Source organism: Sorex fumeus, unplaced genomic scaffold, assembly GCF_029834395.1.
Source record: "Sorex fumeus unplaced genomic scaffold, SorFum_2.1 ptg000003l, whole genome shotgun sequence".
In the NCBI taxonomy this organism is placed as follows: Eukaryota; Metazoa; Chordata; class Mammalia; order Eulipotyphla; family Soricidae; genus Sorex; species Sorex fumeus.
The window spans coordinates 24,878,682-24,892,456 of record NW_026606060.1 but is presented as its reverse complement, the minus strand read 5'-3'; the positions used below and the strand labels follow the sequence as shown (position 1 = coordinate 24,892,456).

The following is a 13,775-nucleotide window of genomic DNA, read 5'->3' as shown; positions in this document are numbered from 1 at the left end:
TTAAGGAATGAAAATTTAAATATGCTTAATTATTTGATTTTAGTAACTTCTAGTTGTGCTTCCTAACTCAGAAAAGTACAGGAAGATTAGTTTTCCTTCTTCTGGAAAAAAATTTTTTTGTGAATGTAGTAAAGGAGCTTGAGTGGTCACACATAACCAGAGAACCTAGATAATGTAATAAGCATCTTGTGATTCTTCAAAGAGAATATTGAAAGAGAGATGGAGGTGCTGGAGAGATAGTACAGTGGGTAGGATCCACACAAACAACTCAAGTTCAATGTCCAGAACCACATATGATCCTCCCCAAGTCCTCCCAGGAATGATCCCTGACCACAGAGTCAAAAGTAAGCCCCAGACACTGACAAGTGTGATCCCCAAACAAAATCAAACAAAAATAGGGATATAATTTATAGAAGGATAGAATAGTTAATTCTAACCAGGGAGAGGTGAGGTTCTGATGGGCTTCCTAGCAAGATAGCATTTGAGATAAAGGTAAAGGTAAAGGCCCTCCCGTTGATCGTCGATTTGCTCGAGCGGGCCCAGTAACGTCTCCATTGGAGATTTTGTTGTTACTGTGGCTGGCATATCGAATACTCTCGGTAGCTTGCCGGGCTCTCCGAGATAGATTCTGAAATATTAATAGAGTTCAGGCCAATAACTAATTCAAAATATAGCATGAGAAGTGAAATGCACACAACACTACAGGATAGATAAAGAAAGACATCAAACCTTAAGGTTCAGAGAACCACAGGGTACAGCTGGGAACACTATTGAAGTCTAGAAGAGTGAAAGCTGGGAAGTATGAATTTGAGATAAGTCTGGGCAAATGATAAATACTGGAGAATTTATATATATATATAACATACCATATAACATATAACATATCATATGTTATAGCAGTGGTCTCAATAAAAAAAGACATAGCAAAGAATTTGAATTTATATAAATTTTTTTTGATCTTACCACAAATACATAGAGGAGTATCACTAAAGTGTTAGTTTTGTATTTGTTTTCAGTAGGGGAAGGCTATTTCTTTATCAAAGGAAAGATAATAATGAAAGTTAGAATGATTGGAAACAAAGAAAGTATTGAAGAAACTTAATGCCTGAAATCAAGGTTAGGTATGCATGTAGCTATGTACAAATACATATGCATCTATATTTCCACATATATAATTTGCAGTTTAAAACAAGATATCTATATCTATATTCCAAAGATTTTCCTGGGAGGATGGATTAGGTTACATTTAGCTATTCTGAGGGTTCACTCCTGGCAGTAATCAGGGTGCCAGGATCAAACCTGGGTCAGCTACATGCAGAGCGAATGCCTTACCTACTGCGCTTCCTGTTCCCATACCAAAGACTTTGTTCAAAATATAAAGATTATTTGTAGTTGCTGGGCAGGTCTTTCTGGACTGTATTAATTGCAATCAATCTTTTATTTTTAATATTAGATCAGAGTGTGATGCTAAATTGGGAGAATGGTCTTATAAGGAGAAAAAAATGACAAAGGCAGAAATGGAAAAAATATTGAGCAGGTAATTAGTAGAATATATTTTGTGAAAAAGAACAGTAGTAAACAAATAATAAAAGGTTTGTAATTTTCAATGAACTTTTGGCAGTAAAGAAACACAAAAATATTCTGGGATCTCAGTAATGTGATAATTATTTCAGAGTGGTAGATATATCTGAAAGGTAGCACTGCACTGTAGCACTGTCCTCATGTTGTTCATTGATTTGCTCAAAATCAGTTACAAGAATATAAAACATGTTGAGACTAGGAGATAATATTGGACTGTATAGAAGATAGCAGAAGTGTGGGAAGATACAGTGTAGAGAAACAGTGGGATTTTAATGTGTGGTCAGATTTTAATTAGGAAGAGATATTCTATTTCCCATGAGAAAAAAGAGTAAAGACAGAAAGCGAGAAAAATGAAATTAAACAGAAGTTGTGCATCAAGCAGCTTGATAAAAAAAATTGCAATAGTCTAAGTGACAGAGTGTTAATTTGGTTGGGCTTTTGGTCATAATGGTGATGGATGAAGATGGGTTTCTAATATGCTTTTTCAAAGTTGATATTGTCATGGCTATATATTTATATTTACTATGCCAGTTAAATCTATCTAAAAACAAATAAAAGGATATATCTGGAAAGTATGCTTAACTAACAGTCACTGTCACTGTCCTCCCGTTGTTCATCGATTTGCTCCAGTGGGCCCAGTAACATTGTGAGACTTGTTACTGTGTTTGGCATATCAAATATGTCACGGGTAGCTTGCCAGGCTTTGCCGTGTGGGTGAGATACTCTTGGTAGCTTGCCGGGCTCTCCGAGAGGGGTGGAAGAATTGAACTCAGGTCCGCTGTGTTGGCCGTGTGCAAGGCAACCGCCCTTCTGCTTTCAACATCTGTTAATGTCAGTATTCAACTGACATCAACAGATGCTGAAAGCAATAGATACCAGATAAGAGTGGAAGTGGAGAGAACAGAGTATCAGGAAACATTTTCATTTGCTGGTAGGTGGAAAAAGAGAAGTCAGAAAAAGAGAATGAGATGAGATTACGAGAGAAGAATTTCTCTAAAGGGAAATTCAAGGATAGTAATTTTTTTCATGCAATCAAAACGTGAAAGAAAAGAGAGACTGAGAAAAGAAGCAAAGTACATTGAATTTGTCTTTAAGATGTCTTTGTTTAGCTTGTGAAAAAGCAGAACCAGTAGACCATATTATGGTTCTTTCAGTAGATCTTATTAAGCATCTAGTGAGAACTGGTCTTGAGTAGGAAATAGGCCCCTTGTGGGGAAGAGGAATGGGGGCTACAACTATGGTGAAGGGAAGTGTTCAACAGAGCTGATGAAGTGGTACTGAAAGTGCTATGCTTGAAACCCTACCAGTAATGGCACTGTAAATCACAGTGAAAATAAAAAACTAAAAAATTAAATAAATAAAATAAAAAGAAGTGCATCTCATAGAGGCAGACTGGTGGGTGGGAGGCCATCAGAGGCTGGGTGAGGGCATTGAGGAAGGAAAGCTATTCTGGGGAAGGGAGCAGTGTTATAACATTGTAAACCCGAAAACCTGTTATGAATAATTTTGTCATTTCACAGTGACTAAACAAATTGTTTTAATTTAAAAAGGAGGGGGAGGAGAAACTAGCGGAATCTACAGAATAGACACAAGGACAAATAGGCATACACAGATAATTTTGCCATAATATTTGAGGTCTTTTTTACAGACCCCCCTCTGAAATTACTCTATGATCCCAACTTGAATTTACTTGGGGTAGAACCTTAGACTGAAGTGTTGATAAAAAATTTTGTTAGAATCCTAATTAAGCAGAAGAAAACATATATCTACCAGATGGATACTGAAAATGAGAAAATCCCATACTTTGAAAATATACAGAGAACACAGCAGTTAAATATATATATGCACATATATATATACACACACATATATATACACATACATTTAATATGTGTGTATATATATATTTTAAGAAAAAAAACAAACTGTTTTTCACTGCTTCCAGACACATAAGAAATGCATCTGCCAAGTCCAGTTTTTTGATATTTTCCCATCTAACATTCCAAGTGGCTTCAGCTGGCCACATATTCTTTACTAAATCCATCTCTATTATTCTGGGCCTGCTATATCAAATGTCACAAAGTGTAATTGTTCATATATATTGCTCTCAATCAAAAATTCCAGCTGGCAGCTTGAAGGAGGGCTTGAAGAGTAAGAAGAGGGACAGAATGTAAAATGCAGAGGTATCAAATACATGAAAAGATTCTTTTTTCATTTGATGGTTCATTGTTCAATTTCTTCCTTTTTTTCTTTTCTTCTTTAAACCAGAAAGTGCTTTTTGGCTTTGTCTCTTCAGTGCTGTCTAAGGCATTACAAAAAGCCCATCAGCAATTATACAGCTCCATTTTTCAGAGAAAGGAGATATTGCTTCTTTTCTCATTCACATTTTACAGTAGCAAAGCTATCCAGTTTGCTACATCGCCACATACCATCTCAATTTGCCATCCCTATTCCTTTATACCACTCTTGTCACTGCCCTCACCTCCGCTCCAAGAAAATACACTGAAATCCTGGACAATTTGGCCACATTTTCTGGCAACCACTCTGTATTTAGCCTTACTGGCAGCCAGTCAAAATCTTATCGGCAAAAAGAAATAATAAACATTGCAGTTACAGTTTGCACTGAACGCTTACTCAGTTACTTTCCTTACTTGCCTGGGATTTCTTCCTTTTTAGTATTTTCAGTTCTGTTCAGACACTCTTGGCAAGGCTTTCTTCTTTATCCATTATTTTGCAATAAATAAATAAGTGATTCAAGTGGTTTTAGTTTGAAAGAGCAGAAAATAAGCGTTGGGCCAAGGGGACAGCTCTGGGACCTGGAGTGCCAGTCTTGCATGTTAAGAGGGCAAGCCTGCAGCCTGGGGAAGCAGCCCGGGTAGAGCTTGGCCTGGTAATTCTGCTCTTTGTGCCTGGCAGCTCTGCCTCCCATGATCCCCAGGCACAAGCCAGCTGCACTGCAGCCAGAAGTGTGGAAGTGCTTCAGTTGGAAATAAATGTGGGCATGGTGGGCACAGTGGGCAGGAAGCGCAACTGCTGGGGAGCATGTATGAGCACCACAGAGACTCCTGACCAAACCAGACTGTGGGAGTCCACAATTGTGTTTGTAATTCTTAGTCATCATAATAGCAACAATATAGAAAGGAAAGTTTTTTTAGTTTTTTGTTTTTGCTTTGTTTTTTGGAGCGATAGCACAGTGGGTAAGACATTTGCCTTGCACGCGGCTGACATGGCCAACCTGGGTTCGATTCCTCCACTCCTCTCGGAGAGCCTGGGAAAGCTACCAAGAGTATCTCGCCCGCACAACAAAGCCTGGAAAGCTCCCCTGTGACGTATTCAATATGCCAAAAACAGTAACAACAAGTCTCACAACTTGTTGTGAGGCTGATGCCCGCTTGAGCAAATCGATGAACAATGGGACAACAGTGCTACAGTGCTACAGTGCTTTGTTTTTTATTTTAAAAAAATATATAGTGGGTAAATACGGGGGGGAAGAAAACTGCTGGCAATATTAGATTAAACTGGTTGTCATTGTTTTCTTTGTTCTGCATTCAGACTTGGAGGTGCTCAGTGTTTTCCCCTGGCTCTGTGCTCAGAGATCATGCCAAAACAATGCTTAAGGGACCAAGTGATGTCTGGATCTAACCCACTCCTCCCTCATTCCAAACATATGCACTGGCCCTTTAAGTCTCTCGCTGGCCCTTTGAATGATTTTTAAATGCCACTCATATAAACGCACTGATTAGATGATTTTTCAGTACCAAACATTGGGGGTTTAAGGAGACTGGGCTTCCACTCTCGAACTCTAGGGGCCATTTGTGGTAATACTCAGCACAGAGGTATGAGGTTTGAGCATCTGGCATCGATTCCAGCACTACTGGGATTCACTAGGGCTACATATGTTAGAGCTCAGTTTTTAGGTGTCATCAGGGCTATAGTTGACAGTAATGTGGAAAGGTATATTGTTCTTGGGATCCAAATCAAATATGCAAGGGCATGAGAAAGCATTACTTCCCTGGCACTAAACTTTTTCCCCCCAAATTCAAATAAAGAAAATAAATAAACAGTGTATTTAGTGGTTGTTTTTAGTGATGCTCAAGGGACCATGTGGTATTCAGGATAAAGCCAGGGTTGGCTACATACAAGACATGTGCCTTATTCCCTTGCACACTCTCCTTAGCCTTTACAAGGTTCTTTATTTTACTCTGCATGTATAAAAATAATGGTTATATTTTATAGTCTCTCTTGCCTATTTAATAACTGAGTGATCAGGATCATTATTATGGTGCATTAGAATTTAGTCAATGGTAAAATGGAATATGGTTCAATTTCTAAGTTTTATAAGAAATCATACAGAATATAAATAATGTAAGCAAATTGCTTTTCCCAGAATTTCTGCTTTAATATTTCAAATAGCCAAACTACATGTGGCTGTAACACCCTCATTTAATTCCTACTTATTTACTAAGACCCAGAAGACCCAGACTAAAATTTTCCTTTTTTCAAAAAAAAAAAAAAGTTCTGATTTCTCCAGGGAGTTATTGTTTCCTCTTACTTCTATAACACTCTGCATAGGACTCTTTTCACTCTAACACTGTCCAAATAAATGTCTAAGAGAAACCTACCAATAGGGTCTGCCATTTTCCTCTACATTCTAAATGCTGTGGAATACCTCACAGCTGAATGCACTTGAATTGTCTTTTTCAAATTCAGGAAACAGAGTTTAGTCATCTGCCACATTCTAAGTGTAATCAAAGATGGATATGTTTTCAGGTACACTATGGACACTTCACACCATCTTGAGCTTAATTGCTTGACACTTATGGATAAATAGCAGCCATTCTCCTAGGAGGTTGTGACTTACCTTACTTGACTTGTGGTCCACATTAAAAGTGGCTATTGCATCCTCTGTTTTTTTCCTCCCAGATTTTGTTATTACATATTCAGCAAGTTTGTTTGCTAAATAGGTCTTTCCAGTACCACTTGGTCCTGAGAGTATAATTCTGTGATGCTCCATCAACAAGTTAAAGTACCTTTGGGTAATTGGTTTAGGAATCAGCGTATCAAAAACAAAACTGTCCAAACTGTTTTCTTCTACCCCTGAAGGAAGAAACAATGGGAATAGCATGGCTTATTGTTTTACATAAGCTAAAATTTAAAGGATGGAGTCCATTGACACGACGTTTTATAGTGGTAGAAATGCAGTCCTTGCAAAACGCTTTCCTTGCTCTTTCTTGCCCACAAAATGAGGTGCCATTTTAAAATGGAGAAGATCAGTAATAAGGCAGAGGGAATCTGCCAACAAAAGCAAGTCATATCTTTTAGCTCAGGTTTCCCTTCATTGTCTATTTCATATTTTTCATTTATATTTTCAGAAAGAAATGGGAGTATTACTATAAATTCTATCATAAAATCACCCTTCCCTTTGAAGGCAGTAGTTTCTTGAGAATAAATGTGAAGCTTGAAATATAAAATATCCATTTTCACAAATACCCATTTGCACATCCTTATTTTTCCTCTTCCTCTGCTAACTTCATTTTTTCATTACAGATCCTCACCGTGCAATCACATTTTTGAAGAATATAAATGGTAGTATTTAAAAAGGAATTATAGAAAGCAATAGTATTTTTTGCTAATAAAATTGTTTTAATTATAAAGTCAAATATTGATAAATTCACTATTAATATTGGCTTATATATATTTTCTCTGTTTTTGAAACAGCACAAATTAGGAATTATGGAAACAAGTATACTGCAGATATATAATTTGTCTATCATCAATCATGTTCTCCAAAGCAAGTAAAACAGAAGTTCATTCTTAATTCTAAATTTTCATAGTTTATCCCAAGTGGTAGTTATTATACATATTTTAAAATAAAAATATGCATATAAAATTTTAGTAAATGCAATAAATTTCTGAATTCTCCCTAAATGAGAAAACCTAGGAATCTGATATTTTCCAAATGATATTCTTCTGTGTGAATCTCAGAGATTCCTCAAAATTCTGTTTCAGATTCCAGAAACAAACAAAAAAATCACATATTGAGATATTAGTGTTTCTAGCAGAGTTTTTGCTGTTTTGAAAATAAATATGACCCATTTTGTATCCAAAATACTAAGTAGCAGCTTTTAGATGCAAAATTTTGAAAAGAAAGTGCCAAAAATGATATGACTCAAAAATACAATTGTGCTTTTCTTTCCATTTTAATATTTTACCTTTTAGGTGCACAGTGATGATGTTGTTATCTCCCACCAGGTATCCACAAGGCAGCAGTTCTGGGACTTCTAGGCTATGGGATCTAATTAAGTCTCCTATACTGTAGCTAGCAATGCAGTCAGAGCTGAGACCAAGGCTTGTAGAAGTATCAATTCGGAACACATATTCCTAAAATGGAATACATGAAAAAGTCATAACAGAATCAACTCAACTACAACAAACTGAAAACTGATAGGAATATGAATCTAGATGTCAAGAGCTTTAGACACATGTGCTATCAGAACTACAGATATCAGCAAACATAAAAAGAATTCCATTTAATATTTGAAATGTAGAGGAAAATTAAATGTGTCTGCCCATTAAAACTAAGAAAAATATATGAAGTGAAATATAGTTTAAATTAATATTAGGAAACTATGCACAATACCTTAAAGAGACGTCTAATGACACCGTCTAAGACATCCCATTTGGTTTTTCCACTCACACCAATGGATCCTATTAAATATGCTTGAGACTTCTGATCCTAAATAAAAGAAATAATATAAGTAATTGAGAAACATAATAACACAATATTATAGTAGAAATAAAAATATTGAAAGAACCAAATTGGTTATTTTGTTATATTACTAAATTTTCTACTAAAATGTACCAACTTAATAGTACTTAAAACCAAGTTACTTATTAAATCTATGGATTTTATCGTAACAGATACATTGTGGATTGTGCAATATAAAGCATACCCCAATGGACTAACCAATCAAACAAACAGAACAAAGTAACAGCAGAAATTACAAGAAGAAAGGGGTAGATAGAGTGGTATATGAAAGAAAAACTGGGTGAGTCCCTGTTCATTTGAAGGGAAACAGTTAGAAGTCTTCTGTTCTGATGTACAGAGCACATCCTGAAGAGAAGAAGGATAGGAAGAAAATGATGATATAAATGGCATAAAACTGAGCCCCAGAATTAAGTGATTGATAGAGATAGCACAGGTTTAAGTCCTACAATTTCATTTTACTACTTAGTTTTCCCATTTGTTAGACTGTCTCTAGAATTTTGTAGAATTTGTTTACCTTTATTCTGGAGGTGCCCTCACCTCCAGAATAAACAAACAAACAAACAAACAAACAAAAAACCCTCTCTTTTATGTGAGACATATGCAAATATGGTAAGAGAACTATTGCCAGCCACTGGAACTGGAGATTTTGTCTATAGAACTGAGCTTACATGGAAGGGAGTTTAGGACGAGCCCTTTGGATACTGAGTGAGGTGGATGCAGTGTTGGAACAACATTCACATGAAAAGTTGTATTAACAGTATTATAAATCCCAGTACCTCAACAAAAATAAACACAATTTCCTAGCACTGTAGCACTGTCCTCCCGTTGTTCATCGATTTGCTTGAGCGGGCACCAGTAATGTCTCCATTGTGAGACTTGCTGTTACTGGTTTTGGCATATCAAATATGCATTGGTAGCTTGCCAGGCGCTGCCGTGCGGGTGGGATACCCTCGGTAGCTTGCCGGGCTCTCCGAGAGGGATGAAGAAATCAAACCCAGGTTGGCTGCATGCAAGTCAAACGCTGTGCTATCAATGCAGTATAGCTTTAAAAATCAGTTTTCTGTTGTAGCATGGAATTTGTACATATACAGCATTGGTTCCATTTTGACTTTATTTAAAATATTTACTTCCTAAAAGAACTTGCCAGCCAAGCATGTGTAGATATTTGGCAAACAGAACTGTGAAGTAATAAATTAGTAGTGTTTTAAACCATTAAGTTTGCAGAATTTTTTTTAAGTGGCTACAGAAAATTAATATAGCTACTATGAAGAAACTATTATTATTTATTATTCAGTACTAAAATTAAATCTAGCTTGTGCCTGTTCTTATGTTAGCATGAGAAAGGAACTTAATAAATGATCTTATAACATCTAAAACAAAAATAAAATAACTTTATTTCTTTTTTTTTCAGAGAATTCTATAGGGCTCATTTTATTCAGTACTTTGTAATATAAAACAAGGCCTGAAATGCATCCCCATTCCCAAACCCTCCCCAGCCTACCCCCTCCACATCAGATGTTCTATGGATGAGAAATTTCTATATCCATTAGAAAGGTAACATTTTCAAGATTTATAGTGTAATTGTAGCCTTTTAAAATGATAATCAGAAATGGGTATGTGAAATAGCGATCATGAAATCCGTAGACGTAATTAGACAGCTGATATAATTCTGGTCTTGCCATCAATTGCATGGCCTTAAAGACTTGGTAGAAAAATAATTGTATCCTATATTGGAAGACATGGATTCTTCAATATACAGATCTGTCTTCTAATTAGACAAACAGGACATTAGATAAGTCACTTAGCTCAAAATCTCATTATTTTCACCTGTAACATTTAACTCTTTAAGAGCAAACAATTGTTGGCATTATTTAGATATTATTCAAATTAGAAGTCAATAGATTTTCCAGAAAAAATCACAGCAGAGTCATGATGTGCTTTTAGAAAATAGATTAATTTGGCGGGAGGTTTATGTAACTTCAAATTCATATATTAAAATCATCAAGTGTGAGGGCTTTTGCAAAGGGGGCGTTTTGGAAGAGATGTGAAATAGATTAGGTTATTGGAGTAGCAAGGCCATGGTGGGTGGCATCATTTGTAGTGAAAGAGAGAGGGTGGTCTCTCTTTCTACAAGTCCAAACACTGAATATAGGCCATGGAAAAATTTAAAGAGAAAGTGGCCATATACCACTTGAGAAAAGACCCTGCCCTAGAAATCAAATCAGTCCGCACCTTGATCACAGATTTTTAAAACTGTAAAATAATTAATTTCTGTTATCTTTAGCTATCCATGTCATTTTATTATGGAAATTCTTCAAGCCTTTTGATGTATTTTTGAATTATTTTGAAAAATAAAACTTGCTTTTCAGAGTTCTTAAACAGATGTTTTTAAATTAGAGATAGTTTAAGCTTCACTGAGACTATTATAGTCTCATAAAGATCTACTTGGGAAAATCGAAACAAATCTGCAACTCAAGCAGAAAGTTTATGGCGCAGGAATTCTTGGAATAGTTGCTCAGGGTAAAAATTCACAAGTGCATCTCAACATCAAGCTTATATAATCTATTTATATTAAAATTCTATGTAATTTTATGTTCTTGTTGATAGAAACATTTTGGATGTTCTAGATTTGTATTCTACCTACACATTCTACTTAATATGTTTTAAGCTTAAGAAAAGGATTAGAGTCAGAATGGCATTGCCAATTTGAAGACTAATTCCAGGAAAATAAAAATACTTGAGTTACCATTTAAGATACTAATATAAGTTGTATCAATGGAGTTTATAATACTGAGTTTAGTATAGAACTGAACATAGAACTGTGTCTTTTCAATGTTGAGAAAATTCATGTAGCTTAGAGTCTATAAAGACCATATTGATAGTTCCAGCAAATGCTCCTTCATATTCTATTACTACTATTTGTAATATTTTGTTTCTAAATGTTCTTTATTCTTTTTGTTTGGATTTTGGCCACACCTAGCTCAGAGCTTATCCAAGTTCTGTGCTCAGGGGTTACCGCTGGCAGTGCACAGAGTACCCAATGCCGTGCCAGGAATTAAACCCAGATCATGTGCGTGTAAGTCAAGTGCCTTACCTGCTATACTATCTCTTTGCCCTTGAAAAAATATTTTAGATAAGATGGTGGTTCTATCAAAGAAAGCAATGCTCTCTCTGTTTTTCCCCAGTTTTTAAAAGTGAGGGTTGCTGACAACAAACATGAATTTTCAATAAGTCTAGTGATATACTGAGTTACTTCTGATGGATATCTCTATGATGAAGTCATCTCTTCCAATCCCTGCATTATGTTTTCATAGAACATTAATTAAGGTCAAGCCAAATTTGGGTGATAGTACACTGACTGGAAAAATAAAATAAAAAAATACATTTGGTTCAGAGTCACTCTTATTCGTAACTAGTAGAAAACTCAAGATGAAAGAAATACCTTTGCTTGGCCATAGCCCTTGCTTATAGAGACTATAATTTTCACACTGCGGCCATCTTTATGTCCAGCTGCATCTCCAGCATCATCTAGTAGAATATCTGCCAAATGTTCAAAGATACACACATACGAACATATACACAAGAGAGTCATATTAGCTCAGATTTGATTTTTGTCAGGATTTTCTTCCTCATAGCTTTGTATCTTTCAATGGAAACATTTAGCCTTTCTGCTTCTCAATCTAGCCTATCTGGTTTGAAAACCCTCAGCTCTCAAGAAGATGAATTGTGGTTGGTTAAAGTTTCAATCTAAAAATGTATTTTTGCTTCCAAAGATCTTTGCCCAAGTGTAGGGTCATTTCCTTTAGATGAGGAAATAAGGATTTCTTTTTTCTATTATGCACCAGTCTGAGTAATACCTGAGTAATATTCAGTTACCATTATAGCCATGACAAACTGGAAAGCAATCTGATTTTTCTATCCAATCTAAAATATTCAAGCTCAATACCCATGTAATTTATGAATGCAAGGTGCTGAGATTAACTGTCAGATGAAGTTATTTTCAAGCATTTGGCACATATTCAATTATAATAATGCTCACCACACAAACACACACTTATAAAATTATTAGGCAGTACTATTGAATTTCAACCATGGCATTGTATTTCCCTAGAGAAACATATTAATTATTGCTCTCCAGTACTCATTACACTTATTATTTCAAAATAAAAATAGTAATTCTACTACTTAGCTAAGCATTACCAAAGCATGATAAAGCTAGTTAACCTTTAAAGCATAAGGTTTTACATGTGAATAAAAAATAATTTTTGAAGTCTAACATAAGAGGCTAATGTTCAGTTTGTAGAATTATTAAGGCAAACTATCCCAATCATACATTTTTGGGGGGAGATTATGCTATTATAGAGTCATGTTTACTAGAAAGATAGTGTTTTTGGACAAAAGAAACTATTATGTAAGTAATAGCCATATGTATGGTGGCAGGCTCAACTATTCTCCCTGAATTTCCAGGCACATTATCAACAAAATCTCTTAATGAAATAGAATGGTTTCCATTTTTCAATAATTAAGATATGTAATTTTTCACAGACAGGAGTCAAAAAAGACTAGACCATAACACTAAAAACCAACTTCTAGATAATTTGCTAGAAATTTCTTTTAAATAATCAAAGATAATTTTCTATTATCATGGTCCTCAGTCAACACTTTGAAAGAAAGTGTTTAAAGGTCTTTTTTTTTAAACTAAAAAATAAAATTATGACAAAAACTTAAAAGATTTTTAAACTTATGCCCCTACTGGATATTTCAATGTATTTCAGAGTTTGGGCGCAGTGTTCTTTTGGTCAGAGAAATAGCACTGTGGGCTGGAGTGCCTGCTTTGCATAGAGTAGGCCTGGCCTCAAGACTGGGATTAAGGCCTGTGTTTTATTCCTTGTACAGTATAGTTCTCTGAGCTTCTTCAAGAATTGCCCCTAAAAACAACTGCTTATGACCCACAAACAAATATACTATTTTAATTTAAAAGGTTAGTCATGAAGTATTATATTTCTCTATTCAACAAGTTCAAATATAAGAGTACTTTCGATGTCCATTAAAAAAATGCAGTAACATCACATTATAACATTGCATAAGTTCAGATGCATATCATTAAGAACTGACATATAGCACTGTACTGTAGCACTGTCCTCCCATTGTTCATTGATTTGCTTGAGCAGACCCAGCAACATCTCCATCGTGAGACTTGTTGTTACTGTGTTTGGCATATTGAATACATCATGGGTAGCTTGCCAGGCTTTGCCGTGCGGGCAAAATACTCTCAGTAGCTAGTTGGACTCTCCGAGATGGGTGGAGAAATCGAACCTGGCTCAGCCAGCCGGCTGCGCACAAGGCAAACGCCCTAGCACTGTGCTAGTTTACTACTAAAAGCTCATTTCTATTCTTCACCATTTAATTTTCCTTGTAATTTGGA

General features: G+C 35.6%; 1 protein-coding gene across 2 annotated transcripts in view; it reads right to left on the bottom strand.

Annotated features, from left to right (window-relative positions):
• Nucleotides 1-13,775, bottom strand: part of NAV3 (neuron navigator 3) — a 648,555-nt gene that overhangs the window by 16,119 nt on the left and 618,661 nt on the right. For both annotated transcript variants that reach the window (XM_056114248.1, XM_056114239.1), the window contains 4 exons: nucleotides 11,793-11,890; nucleotides 8,222-8,317; nucleotides 7,794-7,962; nucleotides 6,443-6,678 (listed from right to left, as the gene is read on the bottom strand). In XM_056114248.1, the coding sequence (XP_055970223.1) occupies nucleotides 6,443-6,678; nucleotides 7,794-7,962; nucleotides 8,222-8,317; nucleotides 11,793-11,890 (599 nt within the window). The remainder of the gene's footprint in view (nucleotides 1-6,442; nucleotides 6,679-7,793; nucleotides 7,963-8,221; nucleotides 8,318-11,792; nucleotides 11,891-13,775) is intronic.